Source organism: Sphaerodactylus townsendi, linkage group LG04 (genome assembly GCF_021028975.2).
Source record: "Sphaerodactylus townsendi isolate TG3544 linkage group LG04, MPM_Stown_v2.3, whole genome shotgun sequence".
Lineage (NCBI taxonomy): Eukaryota > Metazoa > Chordata > Lepidosauria > Squamata > Sphaerodactylidae > Sphaerodactylus > Sphaerodactylus townsendi.
The window spans coordinates 19,154,304-19,173,903 of NC_059428.1; the positions used below are offsets into that span (position 1 = coordinate 19,154,304).

The 19,600-nt window shown below is 45.9% G+C and overlaps 2 protein-coding genes across 2 annotated transcripts in view; one reads left to right on the forward strand and one right to left on the reverse strand.

Annotated features, from left to right (window-relative positions):
• Positions 1–2,572: 2,572 nt before the first annotated feature.
• CMTR2 (cap methyltransferase 2) lies at positions 2,573–8,263 on the reverse strand. Its single transcript, XM_048494227.1, has 3 exons — positions 8,002–8,263; positions 6,494–6,591; positions 2,573–4,951 (listed from the first exon to the last, which is right to left on the reverse strand). Exons 2-3 carry the CDS (start codon positions 6,538–6,540, stop codon positions 2,656–2,658), a joined length of 2,343 nt encoding a protein of 780 aa, XP_048350184.1. The 5' UTR covers positions 6,541–6,591; positions 8,002–8,263; the 3' UTR covers positions 2,573–2,655.
• A 126-nt stretch (positions 8,264–8,389) lies between these two features.
• The window catches only part of CEP295 (centrosomal protein 295), a 49,920-nt gene continuing 38,709 nt past the window's right edge, over positions 8,390–19,600 (forward strand). Inside the window, 6 exon segments of the mRNA XM_048494228.1 lie at positions 8,390–8,508; positions 10,348–10,481; positions 11,804–12,004; positions 14,190–14,311; positions 15,657–15,750; positions 18,385–18,498. Of these exon segments, the coding sequence (XP_048350185.1) occupies positions 10,374–10,481; positions 11,804–12,004; positions 14,190–14,311; positions 15,657–15,750; positions 18,385–18,498 (639 nt within the window). The 5' untranslated portion in view covers positions 8,390–8,508; positions 10,348–10,373.

The window sequence follows — 19,600 nt, forward strand, 5'->3', positions numbered from 1 at the left end:
ATACTTGCTAAATAATTCTGATCCTGCAGTTCACAGGTGTCAAACTCGTGGCCCTCCAGATGCTATGGACTACAGTTCCCATCATCCCCTGCCAGCATCATGCTGGCAGGGGATGATGGGAACTGTAGTCCATAGCATCTGGAGGGACGCGAGTTTGACACCCATGCTGTAGTTTGTGAATTGTTGGCCAAGTTTTTACTAGAAATTATATACCCCAAAGGATAGCTCTGTACTTTTTAATTTTGTTGTGTCACTCTGTTATTAAGGGATTCTCTATTATTTTATTTGGGGACAGTTTTTTGTATCCTACCTGTATCGTCCTATATGCCCATAAAGGCTTGGCTGGATAATAACAATACATTGTTCACCAGGAAGAACAGTCTATGAAACAAAGCCTTGTACATTGGCACAGCTTCCATAGAGGGCTTCCATAGAACTTCTAGGCATGATCTGTTGCAAGAAATGGAAGGCCTCTTTTTGGCTTCCCAGCAGGAAACAATCATCCAGTAAAAAGGATGATTCACAATAGAAAGCTTTCCACCACCAGGAAGTCTTTGCTGCTGGGTATCCACAAGATACACTGAGGCTGCTTCCCTGAGATGAGGGGTGAGAATAGAGCTCCTTGAAAGTTTGAAAAAAGGGATGTTTGAATAGAGGGAAAAAACCCAGCAAGGAAATAAATCAGCCCCCCCCGCATCTTCCCTCCACTAACTGCTTTTCATTTTGGGGTAGGAAGAAAAACTCAGCAAATTTCAAGTGAAGTGTAATTTGGCCCCAGATCTATGAGATTAAAATCCGGTTACATTAACATACCGTGTAGGCTTGTTAACCCTCGCAACAGCGACCCTTTTTGCACAACACAGACAAAATGTCTTGAGGATGTAAATAGAAGTGTTTTGCGGAGGAGTTCTGCACAGCTTTCCCCCCAAAACGTCTTCAGGGCATTTTATTTCAGCTCAACCAGTTTTATTTTGGGAGGGCTAAACTAGCTGTAAGCACTTTCTGACAGGCATGAAAGTAGCAACAGCAAGTCAGCCGTCTGCACTGCCAACCAAAGAAAATAAAATGAACTGAAGACACTTAGTAGCATAATAAATCTTCCCAGGTGTTGTTCTGGCTAAGCCAAAAGCAGCAGCAGACAAACCAACTGCACTTACTTGGCACAAATTAAAAGACACAGGGCTGGTTTTAACGCTGTTCAGTTCCCTCTCCACGATGGTCAACAAACCTCTGACAGATGACAATGCAAACAAGGAGGAACCATTAAGAAATTACACAATCTTCAAACCTATAGTGATAAATACAGAGACAATAACAGAAAATAGCTACCAGTTCTTCATGTGTAATGTCCGATCTCCATTAAGTGCTCTCTATGAAGTTGTGTTCCATCTTTATGGTGGATTCCCCATGGTCCAAAAACAGCGGTGTGAAAACGGCTTATACCCTTTTACACCGTTTTAAACCATTTTACACCGTTTTCACACCCCTGTTTTTTGGCCCATGGGGAATGCGCCTAAGTGAGCCAACCTAACCGATAGCCACAGGAACACATTAAGATTCTGGCACTGGCCAGGTAAGTTGGAACACAAGCCATGAAGCTTATCTGCCAAGGTGAAAGTTGGAGGACATAGGTGTTGGGGTCCTGACAACAACCAATAGTAAAGCAGGCAGAACTGGATTCTGGACGCGGTTAGCAAAGGACAAAGAGAAGACCTAGTCAGCCAATTCAGTTCTGAAGTCTACGTGAGAAGTCCCCTCTCCCCATAAGCTCACAAGGGCCGCAGTCAGTTCAATGCCAGTTTTAAAAAACAGACACAGCTTTATATCAAGCTCTTACATGGCATGACCCTCTATTCCATAGGTGTCAAACTCGCGGCCTTCCAGATGTTATGGACTACAGTTCCCATCATCCCCTGCCAGCATCATGCTGGCAGGAATGATGGGAACTGTAGTCCATAACATCTGGAGGGCTGCAAGTTTGACACCTGTGCTCTATTCCCTTCCCTGGGGAGAGGATGAAGGAGTGATCTTCTAATTCTGGTCACCATTGACCTAAGGGTAAAGGTTAGCCAAAGTTGACTTCTCCCCTATCTCAAAGCAGGATTCTTAAAGAAGGGTTTAATCTTGGCTTAGGACACCGGTTAGCAGAAGCAAAAATGAGTCAGAGGGAAAACACAGAGCTTATGTCACGGGTAACCAGAGACTCGATGCTGAAGCACTACAGCTTCTAGTGGAAGAGGGAGAGGTTGGGGAGATGCGCAAGCCTGGCGTGAGCACAATTAGCGCATGTGATTGCTGAACAGCGTTCAACTCAAGGGATCCAAATACACCAAACTGCGTATCATCAGAGGCACAAAACAGGTTAAGTGTACGATAATAATAAAAAAACACAAGCATGATATTAAAATCAGAGGGAAGGTGCAGAACGATGTCCTACAGCCGTGGTGGCGAACCTTTGGCACTCCAGATGTTATGGACTACATTTCCCATCAGCCCCTGCCAGCATGGCCAATTGGCCATGCTGGCAGGGGCTGATGGGAAATGTAGTCCATAACATCTGGAGTGCCAAAGGTTCGCCACCACTGTTTACAGTTTAAAATATATATTTTTTAAAACGAAGAGGCAGTTTTCAACCTGGAGCTTTCAAGCTAAAGGTCAATCCATCTGCTGCTGCTCAGCTTGGATAATCAAATGCAACTGCCTCTTGGCAATTGCAGCGTTCAGGTCCCAGAGGAATTCCAACAGCAACCCTTTCAGAAGATTTTCCATGGGCAAAAATTCCAAGATCTGCTGTGGAGGGTCTGAGTCTAGCAAGGAGTTCATGTGCTGATGCGTATGCTGCAGGTACTGGAAAACTGGGTCCGGGAGACCTTGGTAGCCAGCGCACAAGAGAACGGCGCTGGTCCTTAAAGGCCGTGACGACGTGGGGCAAACAAATGAGATGCGCTGGAAGCAGCTGTGCAGTATAAACACCAACCCTGCCATGAAGCGGGTGAAACAGGACAGAATTGGCAAAACCAGAGCATCTCCCTTCTGAAGCTGGGGGAGTGACTGCAGAAGGCATTCCAAGAACAGGTGCTGGTATTTTGGCTCCCCGTCATGGACCGGCGAGCAGCTGAAATTCAAGAGCGACGCCCCCTCGAGACATTCAACGTCCAAGACACACTGGCTGTCAGCATCGCAAAGCTCTGGGGAGCCCACAACCAAACACTTGGTTCGGCCGAGGGAGTTCTCATCTGGAGCCTCTTCGGGAGACCCCGTCAGGCGCAACAGTTCAGACAGCACCGAGGACTGCGCGAGAACGCAAGACTGGCACTCTGGTGGAGTCCATCTCAAGAGGGAATTAAGACTCGTTCGGCTGATGAAAGACTTCTCGAGCGCCTCGTTGAGGGTTTTTAGAACCTCCCCGCCACAGAAGGGAGAACATTTTACGTCTGGCAGCCTCGGGCCTGTCAAAATATACCATAAGTGACATTCCAAGTCACACGGTGCCCCTTCCAAAACGCAGCTTTTCCCAGCGTTAGCGAGGGAGTGTTCCTCGGCCCATTCGTTGAGACAGCCATTGGCCACTTTGTCTTCCCACGACAGCGATTCCAGACGCTTTCTTTCGTTGTATGTGCAAAAATATTTGTTCCTCTGTCCGCACCATTTGGCGTTCATGCTGCAGCCAGCACGAGGCCTCTTCACTATCCAGTTATTTCTGGCAAGGGGTTTCATCTGGAACCTCTTCAAGAAGAAGTCGACGGCGCAGTCTCTCAGCAGATTTAGCCTCGCCTGCTCTGCCTCACCCATGCCCTCAAACAGCCGCAGGTTCTCCGAAATGGTCTCAACCTGATGCCTGTGAAAGAAGGAGCAGCAGTCTTCGTGGACCTTGATGAAAGATTCTGGAATTAAGTGCTGTGGGAAGAGGGCCTTCTTGACCATTTCTGTCCCAAAGTTCTGCATCATCTTGGACAGGAGCGAATGGATGGCCTCCCTGCCAAGATAGCGAAGGCAAATGACGTAGACTTCGGAGTTCCCGGCTTTGCTGGTGGCTGGTTTAAAAACGTGGACCTCTTCAAACGCACAGTTCAGGAGAAACAGCAAATTGACAGAACAGTGTTCGAACAAAGTAAACATCTTCAGGACGAAGGAGCCCCCGAGGCCGAGAGTCATTAAAGCAGTGACGGCCTCACAGTAGTGTAAGGAGGAAACGATTGCTTCTTGTTCGCCGGGATTTCCTTGGCAATCAAAGCTCCCGTCGGCAGTGACCAGGTGAACGGCAGCCATGTTGCTTATGAAGCGTTGCAACCCTGTAAGATGCCCCTGTGTCATGATGTCCCCAGTGTTATCTGGGCCAAAATACCACCAGGGCAAGGTGTTGGCTATAAGCCTGTCGTCCATAATCATCGTGAGGGTATCGTTGGCTTCATGGTACGGGTTCAACGTATTGGCGACCCAGTTCCAGTCGCAAGGGATACAGTGAGACCTGAGGAAGTGGTTGAGGCTGGCTATGAACGCCCCGGGAGCTTCACACAGATGGAGAGAGTTGAGCTCTCCATTCTGAAGAGCGTCACTCGGGAGCAGGGGAAAGCTGCCCAGCATCTCGTGGAACTTGCACCAAGCTTGGGTGCACAACTCAGCATTTGCGGACTTCTTGATATAGGCAATTATCTTGCCCGCTTTGTTGGTGAAGGAAGTGTGCTGATGCCATTGGTCCAGCTTCTTGTCACTCAGCCGATTCTTGACTTCGTTCATGGACTCCTTCAGGGCAACGAGGGAACCGAACTCCTTGTGACCAGTGGTGAAAGCCTGGTTGGGATCCGGCAGCTGCCACTCATTGTTGGGGGGTTTGTTGTACAGGAACTTCTTCTCAAAGAGCTTTGACGTTTCGACGACAATATCAGGGCTGAACTGGTCGAGGTTTGTAATTTGCTCGACGTAGATCATCTTCTGCTTGTTCATTCTCAGACTGGGGAAACAATGAAGAGAAGTGAAAATACAAAGAACCTTTTGAAACTATTGATCTAAACCGCTTATTAGTTTATAGAAACTCAAGGCGGCTTACAAAGTAAATAATAAAATATGATAAAATACATACAACACCAGGAGTTAAAATCAATAACAAAGCTGCTGATAGGCAAAAGAACCAACCAAATGCTGTCATGAATAAAACTATCTTTGACTGTGAGGGGCCCAAGTGTACCTATCAGACAAATGCTTGTGGGGAAATATGGTCTTCAGCTCAGCCCACAGGTTGGGACCCCAGGTGGTTCACAGACTTGCAGAGGATCTCCCATAGAACCGTTTTTGGAAGATTATTGCTACTGTAGAGAGCCAGTACGGTGTAGTGGTTAAAGTTTCAGACTAGGACCTGGGAAATCCAAGTTCAAATCCCCACTCTGCCACGGAAACTTACTGGATGATCTTGGAACAGTCACACACACCCGGCTTCAAACTGGCAAGTATTTGGATGGGAGATCTAAAACATTTGAGGGTGTGACGCCAAAGCAGGAAATGGCAAGCCGTCTCTAGACCACTCTTGCCCTGAAAACCTCATGGGATCGCCATAAGTCAGGTGTGACATCACGGCATCTCTGTGCACGCATACAGAAAAACACGGCAACAGACCTCTGGCCTACTTTTGTATACGTCAGTGATAGCGAACCTTTTCAAGACTGAGTGCCCAAACTGCAACCCAAAACCCACTTATTTATCGCAAAGTGCCAACACAGCAATTTAGCCAAAATACTGAGGCTTTAGTTTAGAAAAAACGGTTGGCTCCAAGGCTTGCGTTACTTGGGAGTAAGCTTGGTGGTAGTCGGTGGCTTTGCTTTGAAGCAACTGTGCAACTCTTCCAACGGGTGAATCACGACCCTAGGAGGGTTTACTCAGAAGCAAACCCCATTGCCAGCAACCCAGCTTACTCCCAGGTAAAGGATCACACTTTAGTTCTTTGCATGAAAATCAGTGGGGTTTAACAGTGCTTAACAGGGTTACCTATACTGCTTCCCTAAAACTAGGTCTTAAGTTTAATGCTAACAATCGAGTCCAGCCTAGATGTGGGGGGAGGGACTCTATTTGCATGTGCCCACAGAGAGGGCTCAGAGTGCCACCTCTGGCACCCGTGCCATAGGTTCGCCACCACTGGTATACATACTTTGAGAAGAACCAGCAACTGAGGCAGCAAAAACACCAGTGGGGCCAGCAATGCAGGAGAAGGATGCAAACCTGGTTTACGCCTATAATTGCATCTTAGGTCACAGCTGGTGGCCAAATACTTGGCAAATCCCAAAACGCTGGCAGTGACTCTGAGGACTGGCTGATTCCAAAGGCATCTAACCAAGTACAATGTTAATATCTCCACAGAAAGACACTCTGTATTTTTCAGCATTTAAGAAAAAAGACCCGCATTATAGCTCTTCCAATTCTGGGCATTCCTCCATGCAAACATCCCCACTTACAACTATGACACGCCAAATGGGGTTGCAGCCTTAAGAAGCATCTTGCTTACCTATCAGAGGTCCTGTAAAGATTCCTGCTGGCTAGTCTTCTGCACATGCTGTAGATGGACACAATCCCACCTTGTTATGGGAATGGAGTCCAGCATTTCTACAAGAGACATATATTAAACCATTTCAGTTTACAGCACACTGTTATCCTGAGGCAATAGCTTTCGATTGTTTTAGGGAACCCTGGGTGCCACGGGATATTTCATCAGAGAATCTTAAATCAAGAGAATCAGAAATGAGACACAACCACTACTAAATTTAAGAACATAAGAACAAGCCAGCTGGATCAGACCAAAGTCCATCTAGTCCAGCTCTCTGCTACTCGCAGTGGCCCACCAGATTTCACCAGCTAAGTGCAATATTCACCAAATTTCACCAGCTAAGTGAAATATTTAGCATGGGCACAATCCCATTTTATGTGGGGCAACTGAGAGGGTCAGCTCCCAGTACCAAACATAAACTAACACTGATCTTGGGAATATTTCCCCATTCCCAGGATCTTATACAATACAGCATGCAGGAATGCCAGGGAGTTCAATGCAGAGTTCCTTAAGGGCGTTCCCTGGAAGGTTAGCCTGTTGCACCAAAATTAAACTGGAGGCCAGTGGTACCATAAAGACTAACAAAACCTACTTCAGCATTAATGCCTGTGAGCTAGAGTTTACTTATTTTATTTTCTATATAAATTTTATTCAGATGCATTTCAAAACATACATTTCTTACATTCGTAGTTCAAGTTTTAACTGGATACACTCCATAATTTTAAACCACTCAGACCTTACAGCACAATGGGCAGCCGCGTTGGTCTGTAGTGTTAGGAAAAAAGCAAGAGTCCAGTAGCACCTTAAAGACAAACAAGAAATGTTTGTCTTTAGGGTGCTACTAGACTTTTTCTCCTTTCTACCACTCAGACTTTCATGATCAACGTTCTCATATATACATATAGCACAACTCAATTATACAAATCTTCAGTGCCTTTTAAGAAAAGCACTCAAAACAGTTACAACTGCTAACAGTGCCCCGTAAATAAAGAAAAGCAAAAAAGTCTAAACAATAATGCAGGGCTTCTTTATCCCATCTGTTCTTCTACACACATAGGATGTAGCTGCTGAAGGTCTTTCTTCAACTTGAGCCTGTAAAAAAATAAGCAATCCCCTCAATTGAGCTGTGGGCCTTTCTTCTCCTGTTGCAGGCCAGACCAACTGCGGAGGGTGAAGCCCTTGCAGTTGGTAATATGTAGGCAAGTTCACCAATTGAACATGCTCACTGAACTCTTGTCTCCTGGGCCCTAAGATCCAACCCAAACACAAATAGTGAAATGGCATGGGTTACACTTACGCCATTAAAAAAAAATTCCTCCTTTACTTCATTGAGCCATCCGCTAACTTCGGGCACATCGTTAGTTATTTAGATGCTTTTTTTCGGGCACTCACAAACACGTATTTAAAGCAAAACCTTCCGCAAGCGACCCAGACACATGCATTTAAAGAGAGAGAAAGCAAAACTCCACCTGGGCCATAGCTGCAAACGGCGAACGATGGAAGAACTGCACGAAAGAAAAAAATTGCACGTATAAAATTAACCTTCCAGCAATGCAACTGCTGCGCGTGCCGGTTTCGTGCTGCCAGCAGGTACTGCGAGGGCTTTTGCGCATGCGTATATCTTTTCCTCTGTTCAAGGCAGGGGGTACCTGTGCTCTTTCGTTCCTCCTGGAGGGAGCGGAACGACACTATACGCATGCGCCGTTTGGTCTTCATTTCCTCCAATGGGTGAGTGGGAAGCAGGTCAGCGCCAGAGTGGGGGTGGCTCGCTTGCTCCAACATTTGCGCGTGCGCAGAATGCTTCTCTGTCGCCTGAGCCCGCCTGTTTTCCCGCTCCCGTCTTGTCCCTCGGCCGCGGGAGCGAGGACGCATGCGCGCGCAGAGGCGGGCGGTTTGAAGCGGCGGATGTGACGTCAGGAGCGTTCGCCTACGGCCGCTGCTGTCTGAGGCGGCTGCGATGGCGGATGAGGGGGAGGGTAAGATCGGTTACTTTTTTTCGGTGTGGAGTGAATAAAGCAGTCGAGACTTGTTTTGCTTAATTCTTTGCCTGCTCTGGGCAGAGGTTCGTGGGATCCTTTTGTGGGTCGTTCGTCCTCTGCTTAAAGGACTTAAAGGACCATATTTTGATTTTAATTGGGCACGTTCCACAGGTGAAGAGCTTTTGGGAGTCACTCGGGAAGTTGCCTGCAGTGTCTCTGCATGCTACTGGATTGGGTTTCACAAGCAGTCAGATAAGGCATCAGAGCGAGGGTGTCCCACTGTGGCCCAGCGCAGGCTGGCAGGCAGGGGCTAATGGGAACTGGAGGGCCAGAGTTGGACACCCCTGCATTAAGCGATCAGAAAGGAGCGGAGGAAATCACACTTCAGTGGTTCTGATGGTTTTCTGGGCTGTGTGGTCGTGATCTGGTGGATCTTGTTCCTGACGTTTCGCCTGTATTTGTGGCTGGCGTCTTCAAAGGTGTATCACAGACACTGTGTCCAGTGAGAAGGGAATGTTTTAGTGGGGTCTATATCGTCCATGTCCCAGGGTGGGGAACCAACAGTAAGTGTTTGGATGTAACTTGTTATGCAAAGATGTGGTTGATAGTATTGTATTGCGGGTGTGTGACAATGCTATCAGCCACATCTTTGCATAACAAATTCCACCGAAACACTTACTGTATTGTCGAAGGCTTTCACGGCCAGAATCACTTGGGTGCTGTGTGGTTTCCGGGCCGTATGGCCGTGTTCTGGCAGCATTCTCTCCTGACGTTTCGCTTGCATCTGTGGCTGGCATCTTCAGAGGATCTTCCCCGCCACCAAGAAGCCTCTAAAACTAATTTTGCTTGACTACATATTCTGGTTAGAGCAGGTCGTGACAAATAGGCTCTTGGAGCCAAACTCCTTTTTTGGCCTTCAGCCTTTCTTGTTTTAATGACTATATTTTCTAATTACTGCTACTGCAAAACTTAGTCCTAAACCTGTGATAGTTTGTTGTAATTTACTAAGCTGTGGCAAAGGTTTTGTAACGTATACAGGATCATAACATAAAGCTGTCTAACTGAAACCTGACTTCTCTCCATTTTCTCATAATTTCATTGTTGCTGTAAAAAGGCGTGTTTATTTGCGTAGCAGCAGACCAAAATAATTGGAGAACGTTTGTTGCCCACTGTGCCCAGTTGCACGGGCTGAACGAAGATGGTATCGAAAGCAACTGGGACTTGTGCCTGGGATTTGTTGAGCCTTGGGTTAGGGTCAGTTAATTGATACTTCATATTTTTCCTGCCATTGAATTTTAATTTCTTTGGGGAAGTAAAAAGTGTGTATTTTGTTTAAGGGCATCAAAGCAAGAAGAAGAAGAAGAAGAGTTTGGATTTATATCCCCCCCTTTCTCTCCTGCAGGAGACTCAAAGGGGCTTACAATCTCCTTTCTCTTCCCCCCTCACAGCAAACACCCTGTGAGGTAGGTGGGGCTGAGAGAGCTCCGAGAAGCTGTGACTAGCCCAAGGTCACCCAGCTGGCGTGTGTGGGAGAGGACAGGCTAATCTGAATTCCCCAGATAAGCCTCCACAGCTCAGGCGGCAGAGCTGGGAATCAAACCTGGTTCCTCCAGATTAGATACATGAGCTCTTAACCTCCTACGCAGATGATACTTCTACATAGAGTATCATCTCAAGGCAAATATCTCTGTGTGTACATGTTTTAGCACAATAAACTGAGGTTAGAGAACACCTGGCTGGCCTTATCTCAATGTTCTGTGTTAAGGCTACCTGTTAATTTTGTTCCTGCTTCGATGGGTATTAAAATATCCGTTGCCTTTTACTTTTCCAATGCAGCATAAGAATATTTAAGATTTCAGAAGATGAAAAGAAAAGTGGCCAAAGCTGGAAAAATGAGACTGAGTCCTAACGAAGAAGCTTTGCTGTTGAAAGAAGAATACGAGCGAAGAAGAAAACTGAGGCTGCAGCAGGTATTTTTTGTATTGTTGACGCTGGTGTTCTGGTAGGCAGTTTCAATTAGACTTGTAATTTTGGAGACGGAAGCTCACAGGATTTTTAGTAAAGTAATTGTTAAGGCTCCCACCCAAACCCGGGCAGGTCGCTCAATAACATATTGGGTGTCCCGCTGGTATTTGGGAAAGATCAGGACGGTGCTACACATTATTCCAGAAAGATGAAAACAATGCTGCTGATGTTTTATTAAAACCTAGCGTGCCTTCCGGACTCTCCCATGCAGAATTAAATTAGGGGTGGGAGAGAAAGGCAGGGCCCCAAAGAGATTGGTGGAGCATTGTCCATTTAAACGTATAAGGGATGTTTTTTTTCCTGTAAGAATGGACCTGGCTTCTTGAGGCCCTTGAAATAATGGCCCTTGAAAATTAAAAGGGCTTGAAGAAGAAGAGTTTGGATTTATATCCCCCCTTTCTCTCCTGCAGGAGACTCAAAGGGGCTTACAATCTCCTTGCCCTTCCCCCCTCACAACAAACACCTTGTGAGGTGGGTGGGGCTGAGAGAGCTCCGAGAAGCTGTGACTAGCCCAAGGTCACCCAGCTGGCGTGTGTGGGAGTGCACAGGCTAATCTGAATTCCCCAGATAAGCCTCCACAGCTCAGGCAGCAGAGCTGGGAATCAAACCCGGTTCCTCCTGATTAGATACATGAGCTCTTAACCTCCTACACCACTGCTGCTCCTGACTGGTGAGTAGCACCAATCAGCTGTTGAGTGCTGAAAAAAAAAGGTCAGTAGACCCAACATCTAAGCTGAGGAGGCCAGATCTGCAGACCATAAGAAAATATCAAGAACTGGACCCTGGCCTACCTATCAAGTGAGAACCCACCTTTGATTTTCACGCTGTTTATGGCTTCACTGGTGGCTTCAGGCCTGCATTGCTTCCTGCCCCTTTAGAAACTCACAAACAGTGACATGCCTATTGGGATGGCAAATTAACTTACGATGGTGCCATCCATTTGACCTACACTGTTTATCTGCGAACAATTTAGAATGTGATGTGTAAACCAGCCTGTTAGTTGTATCTGTGTCCTGTCCTGTCCACACACACACATCCAAATCCAGGATGTGTCCTGTCCTGTCCACGCCCCCAAATCCAGGATGCTGCTTGCCTATGTTCTGCGTAAGCCAGGGGTATACGCTAAGAAGCAAAAAGCTTCCTAGTAAACTGAGTATATGATAGGTTCTGTGTTAAGTAGTGTCATCAGTGAATATGACCAAATTAGGAAGTAGATTGGACTCTTCCACAAAATATAAAAATGTGGATGGGTTAATTTTTATTTCAGGTTAGAGAGCAGGAGAAGAGTATTGCTTTGCAGATAAGGCAAGATGTGAAGCAACGAAGAGACGAGCAGCTGCATCAGCTGGCAGAAGAACTAAAGGCAGAGTGGTGGCAAGCACAAGCGGAGAAGATTAAAGCCTTGGAAAAGCTTTATCTGGCAAGCCTGAACGCTATAGGGGAAGGGCACAGACAGGCAAAAGAAAATGTAAGCAAGTTACTTCTTTGATATTGTCAGGATTGAGTCTGACAATCACTGAACTAAAATCTTAATAACTTTGATGACTGAAATATGCCATGTGTGAAATGTGCATATAAAGATGAGTGTCAGGATCTGTTTTTTTGGGGGGGGGGAGAAGGGTTGGGCTGTTGCTGGGGTTTTCTCCTGAGATGATGTTTTTTACAGACGCCTTATCTTGGTCAGGCCTGGCCTTGGCGGCTGGGAGAAACAGTCAAGAGAACAGTGTACTGTCTTGGTTCACATGAAGGGGGGGGGGTTTAAACCTTTGCAACATATTATCTCGTGTTCGAACAGACTTCTGCTTTCTACCTGTCTTAAGCAATACAGCCTTTGAACTTCCAAGTGTTTGTCTATTCAGGGGAGTTCTAACAATGAGGAGCAGTTGTAATATTTTATTACACCAGCGCACAGTTGGGAAATCAGATTTTTCTGAAATACTTGGGAATTGTTCCCTACCCAGCATTTTAATCGTTTTTATTTCTTTGTATGCTTTAATTTGCTAGCCACATTTGGACGTTCTTGTGAGGGCAGAAGAGCAGGCTATAAATTTGTAAAAAATACTCAAGTGTATGCAGTAGCGTGGCTAGTTGATCAGTAAAATAGCACCAGTAGGTTAAAGGAGATACGTGTAAAAGGGGCAAGAGATTAAACCGTGTTGCAGGCTTCTGTTTTGCAAGGGTTGCACTTAATCTGGGGACAGAAATATTTTAGGCTCATTCCGCACATGCAGAATAATGCACTTTCAAACTGCTTTCAGTGCTCTTTGAAGCTGTGCGGAATGGCAAAATCCACTTGCAAACAATTGTGAAAGTGGTTTGAAAACGCATTATTTTGTGTGTGCGGAAGGGGCCTTAGATTCTAAGAGAAGTGGGGCTAGTAATGTGCGAAAGACTTATACCGTGTAAAGTGGAAGGTTGCTAATTACATTTTTTTAGAGTAACAATTGTTAGAAACCTAGGAAGAGAGAAGATGGGGGAAAGGCTCGGAGAACTGAGGTTTGCAAAAATGACAGTCAGACTTGGGCTCATTCCGCACATGCAGAATAATGCACTTTCAAACTGCTTTCAGTGCTCTTTGAAGCTGTGCGGAATGGCAAAATCCACTTGCAAACAGTTGTGAAAGTGGTTTGAAAACGCATTATTTTGTATGTGCAGAAGGAGCCCTGTTGATGTAATCCGTGTTTTGGACACTTTTAGATCCAGTGCCTACTTTGAAGAAGAGAGCCTTGCTCAGAAAGAGGAAGACTCCTTGCTTAAAAGAAAGGAGCAGTTGTATCCATCCTCTTAACATCCAGTTTAATAACAAAGCTGGGTTAAGAGTAAAATGCACACCTAAATGTGTTTGATCTGATTAAATCTCACAGATTTTGGGGGAACTCTGAAGTGGCATGGGGAGAATGAACTGTCTTAGCTCGCCAGTTCAGCTGTACCCATGGTTGACCAGTTTTGTCTTGTCCTGGTGTCTTTTGAATACTATACAAATAGAAAACTTTCAGCTGTTTTCCCAAGAATTATATGTGGCTTTTGTAGCTTATTTGGACACGCGTGGCCTTCAAGGATGCCCTGCGTCCTGTTTCAGTCCTTTGAGCTGTGTATGGCAAGGCTGGACACTGTTGCTTCAGGAGTGGAAAATTCTTGGGTGGGGCATAAGAAGAAGAGTTGGATTTATAATCCCCCCTTTCTCTCTTAGAGGAGGCTCAAAGGGGCTTACAAACTCCTTTCCCTTCCCCCTCACAACAAACACCCTGTGAGGTGGGTGGGGCTGAGAGAGCTCCAAAAAGCTGTGACTACCCCAAGGTCACCCAGCTGGCATGTGTGGGAGTGCACAGGCTAATCTGAATTCCCCAGATAAGCCTCCACAGCCCAGGCTGCAGAGCAGGGAATCAAACCCGGTTCCTCCAGATTAGAGCGCACCTGCTCTTAACCACTATGCCACTGCTGCTCCTTAGGCCCAGTTTGGTCTGCTGGCAGTCAATCCTAGGACTGGGATCAAAGCATCTGTATGAAAGGGAAAGGAGCGTACCTGAAATTATCTAGTCTCTCATGGGACAGGACAACATAACTTTGTTAAGTAACTTGTTTGAAATATCTGTTGTTGTTAGAAGCCGTCTGCCTCTGGGTAAACTAAGCATAGATTGTGTTTTGTTTCAAAGAAACCTGATCCTGAGGCTGAAGCAAAGCACAGGGAGAGGAAACAGAGAGCAGAAAGGAGGCATAAAGAAGCCCTGAGGGAGCAGAGGAGCCAAAAACAGAAACTACTGAAGGAGCAAACCCGGTAACTGCTGTTGCTGTGCACGAAACGAATGCTTGCTGTTTTAACTGCCGAAAAGGACTCTTGCCCTGACTGCATGCTTGCAGTACAGAATACTGGGAGTGTTACGTAGACTCGCAGTGCAGCCTTAAGCATGGCTACACCTGTCTAAGCCCATCAACTCCAATAGATTTAGAAGCATGCAACCCTGCTTAGAATGGTGTAACAAGTCATTGATTTGAAAAGCAGCCATGTGGTTGCAGTTTAGCAGCACTTATACATACGTTAGAACAGCAGTGGCGTCGCAGTTAAGAGCAGGTGTACTCTAATCTGGAGGAACCGGGTTTGATTGGACCCTTTTTGCAACCAAGTAATCTGGGGGGAGAGGTATGAAACAGGTTCAGTAAAGAAGCAGAGGAAGGATGCACACAGCTTATATAAGAAGAAGAAGAGTTTGGATTTATATCCCCCTTTTTTCTCCTGTAGGAGACTCAAAGGGGCTTACGATCTCCTTGCCCTTCCCCCCTCACAACAAACACCCTGTGAGGTAGGTGGGGCTGAGAGAAGAAGAAGAAGAGTTGGATTTATAACCTCCCTTTCTCTCCTGTAAGGAGACTCAAAGGGACTGACAAACTCCTTTCCCTTCCCCCCTCACAACAAACACCCTGTGAGGTGGGTGGGGCTGAGAGAGCTCCTAAAAGCTGTGACTGGCCGAAGGTCACCCAGCTGGTGTCCGTTGGAGTTCACAGGCTAATCTGAATTCCCCAGATAAGCATCCACAGCTCAGGCGGCAGAGCAGGGAATCAAACCCAGTTCCTCCAGATTAGAGTGCACCTGCTCTTAACCACTACGCCACTGAAAAGAAGGTTATAAGCTTTTGGGAGTCAAACCTCCTTTTCTCTGAAACTGTATCAAAAAAAGGGAACTTTGAAAACGTCTACCCTCAAAATGTTGTTGGACTCTGGTGTCCAACCGCTTAAATCGAAAACCTAGGTAGGTTTTATGTAGAAATAACTCTCACTGTTGTCCTTGTGGTATTTTCTCTTTTACATTTGTTTAATGGTCATAGCTTTCCCTTTTCACAAAGAAGTAGCTGATTCCCGGCACGTCCCAGTAACCTGCTAGACGTTTTTGAAGATATACTAAGCAACGTTCTCCTCTCCATCATCCATTATTTAAGATTTGTTTCCCAGCTCAATGTGATATAGTGCTGCTTGCTGAAGCTTATTCTACTTGAAATTCAGTAAATGGGAGATTAGCAAATGTATTGATCATGCTTTATTTACATTAATTTGATTGTTTGTTTCACTTGGCCCAATGCAAAGTCCTGTTGGAATGTTTTATTTCTTGCCGCTTCTTTTCATACAAGGAGGGCGACTGCACGGAAGCATGCGTTAGAAGTGGAAAAAGAGAGAGCAGCCAAAATTGCAAGCCTCCCTCCACCTCCCCCCGATCCTTTTGAAGTGAGTATTCTTTCCAGAAACTCAATGATTTAGCTGATTGAAATGGACTTGGCCCCTTCCACACATGCAAAATAATGCACATTCAATCCACTTTTCACAATTGTTTGAAAGTGGATTTTGCTGTTCTGCACAGTAAAATCCAGCTTCAATGCATTGAAAGTGCATTATTCTGCACGTGCACAAGGGACCTTGAATAGAGATGGATGCCGCACCTTAGGAATTTGTCTACAGATAGGCTAGAACAGGGGTTGGCAACCTTTACCACCCAAAGAGCCATTTGGACCTGTTTTCCATGGCCTCCAAGATCTACTGAGCTGGAGAGGTGGCTCTGCATGGAGCTGCCTCCGGTTCGGCCCCTCCACTCACCTTTCCTTCCAGTGCTGCTCTGGAGGGACACGCCCATGCTACCCTTCGACCTCCAGGCCATCCGGAGCCACAGTATAAGGCTAGAAAGAGCCGCATGTGGCTCCAGAGCCGCGGGTTGCAGACCCCTGGGCTAGAAGTACGTGATCTGTGCTTCGGTGCTGAGCCAAGGGAACTTTAGATTTTAAAAGATATAACCGTGAGGAAAAGCAGTGAATCATTGTTTTAATAAGAAATATACTGAGTAAATGGGACCATAAATGGAATTTGGTATGTTAGCGCATTTGACGGATTATGAAAAGGGCCGAAAACAGAAGGCATGTGATACCTTTTCTTTGGACCATCCAGAGTATCACAAAAGAAGCTCTTGAGATTCCTAGAAGTCTTCATCAGGCAGAATGCTGAGTATGAAACGAGGTGGGGATGGGTGGGAGTGGGAAGGAAACATGGTGGCTCAGGACGTGGTCAAACATTTCATCTGTCTGCAGTTTCCAGAGCCCTGTGATGCGATGTAGGGTGCTGGTGCACGTTGACCACGTTAATTTTGTGTTACTTCTTTGTTCCCAGTAACAGATGGGCAGGCTAGTCCAATCATATTGGATCTCAAAAGCTCATCAGGGAAGACCCCGGCTAGTATTTGAATGGGGGACTTCCAGGGAATACGAGTGTTGTGACTCAGGTAGCCAGTGGCAAACCACCTCTCAGCATCTCTTGCCTTGAAAACCTTTCAGTTGCCATTAATTGGGTGACACTTGATAGCAAACAGCAACGATAGAACAATATTTTTGATTGAGGAATTTTTTGGTAACCAGCATTGCTGCTACCAACAACCTTTTCCGTAACAGAGTTTATTTAACTCAACATTTGGCGTGACATCTTCAAATCAGTGAAAGAAGAGTTAAAATCATTATAGACACTTTTATTTCAAGCCACGCTTTCCCTATCTTTGAAATATTACATGCCGATGGTAGATTTCACCTCCCCCTCCCTGTGTTGCATGGAAGTTGGGGATAATTAGGAAAGGAATTGATCATAAAACTGCAAAGATTGTCATGCCCTTATATAAAGCAGTGGTGTGACCGCACTTGGAGTACTGTATTCAGTTCTGGTCGCCACATCCCAAAAAGGATATTGAAGAGATAGAAAAAATGCAGAGAAGGGCAACGAGGATGATTGAGGGACTGGAGCACCTTCCTTATGAGGAGAGGCTGCAGTGTTTGGGACTCTTTAGTTTGGAGAGGAGACGTCTGAGGGGGGATATGATTGAAGTCTATAAAATTATGCATGGGGTAGAAAATGTTGACAGAGAGAAATTTTTCTCTCTTTCTCACAATACTAGAACCAGGGGGCATTCATTGACAATGCTGGGAGGAAGAACGAGGACTAAGAAAAGGAAACACTTCGGCCACTAACGTGTGATTGGTGTTTGGAATATGCTGCCACAGGAGGTGGTGATGGCCACTAACCTGGATAGCTTTAAAAGGGGCTTGGACAGATTTATGGAGGAGAAGTCGATCTATGGCTACCAATCTTGATCCTCTTTGATCTGAGATTGCAAATGCCTTAACAGACCGGGTGCTCGGGAGCAACAGCTGCAGAAGGCCATTGCTTTCACCTCCTGCATGTGAGCTCCCAATGGCACCTGGTAAGCCACTGCGAGTAGCAGAGAGTTGGACTAGATGGACTCTGGTCTGATCCAGCTGGCATGTTCTTATGTTCTTAAGTTCTTTTGAAAAAGCCTGGTACTGTTTCATGTCTAAAAGTATGAGCTATGAAACAGAAAGATTGAGGTGAAATCTTATGTCAGTCATTGACTCTGTGGGTAACCTTAATTCACTCTTGAGCAGTAATGTGGAGATCTTACAACCACCCAGTAGGTCAAAGAGACCGATATAATTCATGTATTGTGCTTTGAATATGCTCTGTGATTATGGCAATTAACTCATACTCAACTGCACTTTCACAAAACAGCTGGAAGGGGAGTGCCACCATACATCAGTTCAGACAACTGAGAGACAGCAGAAAATGTCTATTTCCCCCTAGAAATAGGATTGACGCTGCTTAAATTGGTTTCATTAATGCTGTTAACATATCTCTGCCACTCAGGTTGCTATGTAGTTATAGGTTTTTAGTAAGAACATTTTTGACACTGTGCCTCTGGCTAGGCTTTGTGCTGTACATAATAGGCAGCCTTATGCAATTTATTGTTCTGTTCAGTGTGCGGTGGAAGACTTGTCATTGTTACGACCGTTTGTTCTTTGTGAATTTTAGAATATAGAGCTGAAGAGCGTGCCTACCATGAAAGTCTACGGTGGTGACAGTTTTGCAGTTAGTCATCACCACTTCTTTGAGCCCCACGTGGATAGAGAAATGGACAATGAACAGGTGAATACTTTTAAATTTGCTTGTGTAATATCTCTACAGTAGCAGTAGTTGGAGGGGAGTGTTAATAGGTTTTCGCTGTCAGCTGCAGAAGACCAATGATTTGCTTGGTGTGAATGCGTGAACATTCACATAGCTCGGCGTGAATATGGTTCTCTCTCTTCTGTAAGTAATCATGGCTTAAAAGGTAAAGACAGTCAGTCCCCTGTGCAAGCATTGGGTCATTATTGACCCATGAAGAAGAAGAAGAAGAGTTTGGATTTATATCCCCCCTTTCTCTCCTGCAGGAGACTCAAAGGGGCTTACAATCTCCTTACAACAAACACCCTGTGAGGTAGGTGGGGCTGAGAGAGCTCAGAAGAACTGTGACTAGCCCAAGGTCACCCAGCTGGCATGTGTGGGAGTGCAAAGTCTAATCTGAATTCCCCAGATAAGCCTCCACAGCCCAGGCAGCAGAGCAGGGAATCAAACCCGGTTCCTCCAGATTAGAGCGCACCTGCTCTTAACCTCCTACGCCACTGCATGGCGTGATGTCACATCATTACATTTACCAGGCAAACTATAGTTACGGGGTAGTTTGCCATCGCCTTCCCCAGTTGTCTACACTTTACCCCCAGTGAGCTGGGTTCTCATTTGACTGACCTCTAAAGCAGTGGTTCTCAACCTGGGGTCGGGACCCCTTTGGGGGTCGAACGACCCTTTCACAGGGGTCGCCTAAGACTCTGCATCAGTGTTCTCCATCTGTAAAATGGATAAATGTTAGAGTTGGGGGTCACCACAACATGAGGAACTGTATTAAAGGGTCGCGCCATTAGGAAGGTGGAGAACCACTGCTCTAAAGGATAGAATGCTGAGGCCACTTTGAGTCAGCTACCTGAAACTGACTTCCATGACAACCATGAGCAGTACTGCAGTTTACCCCTCTGCACCATGGGGTTCATGGGACCCAGAGGTGGGATCCAGCAGGTTCTCACCAGTTCCCGAGAGTGGGTTACTAATTATTTGTGTGTGCCGAGAGGGGGTTACTAATTGGGTCTGCTTTTCTGTTAGAAATTCCATTAGGTCCAAAAATCAGAAAGTCCTGTTGTTTCCTATGTGGCTGGTT

Coding starts and splice junctions, on each gene's coding strand:
- CMTR2 (XM_048494227.1), bottom strand. CDS start 6,540: ATGTGCAGAAGACTAGCCAGCAGGAATCTTTACAGGACCTCTGATAG. Junction 4,952..6,493: donor CTTTACAGGACCTCTGATAG/GTAAGCAAGATG, acceptor TTGTTTCCCCAG/TCTGAGAATGAACAAGCAGA.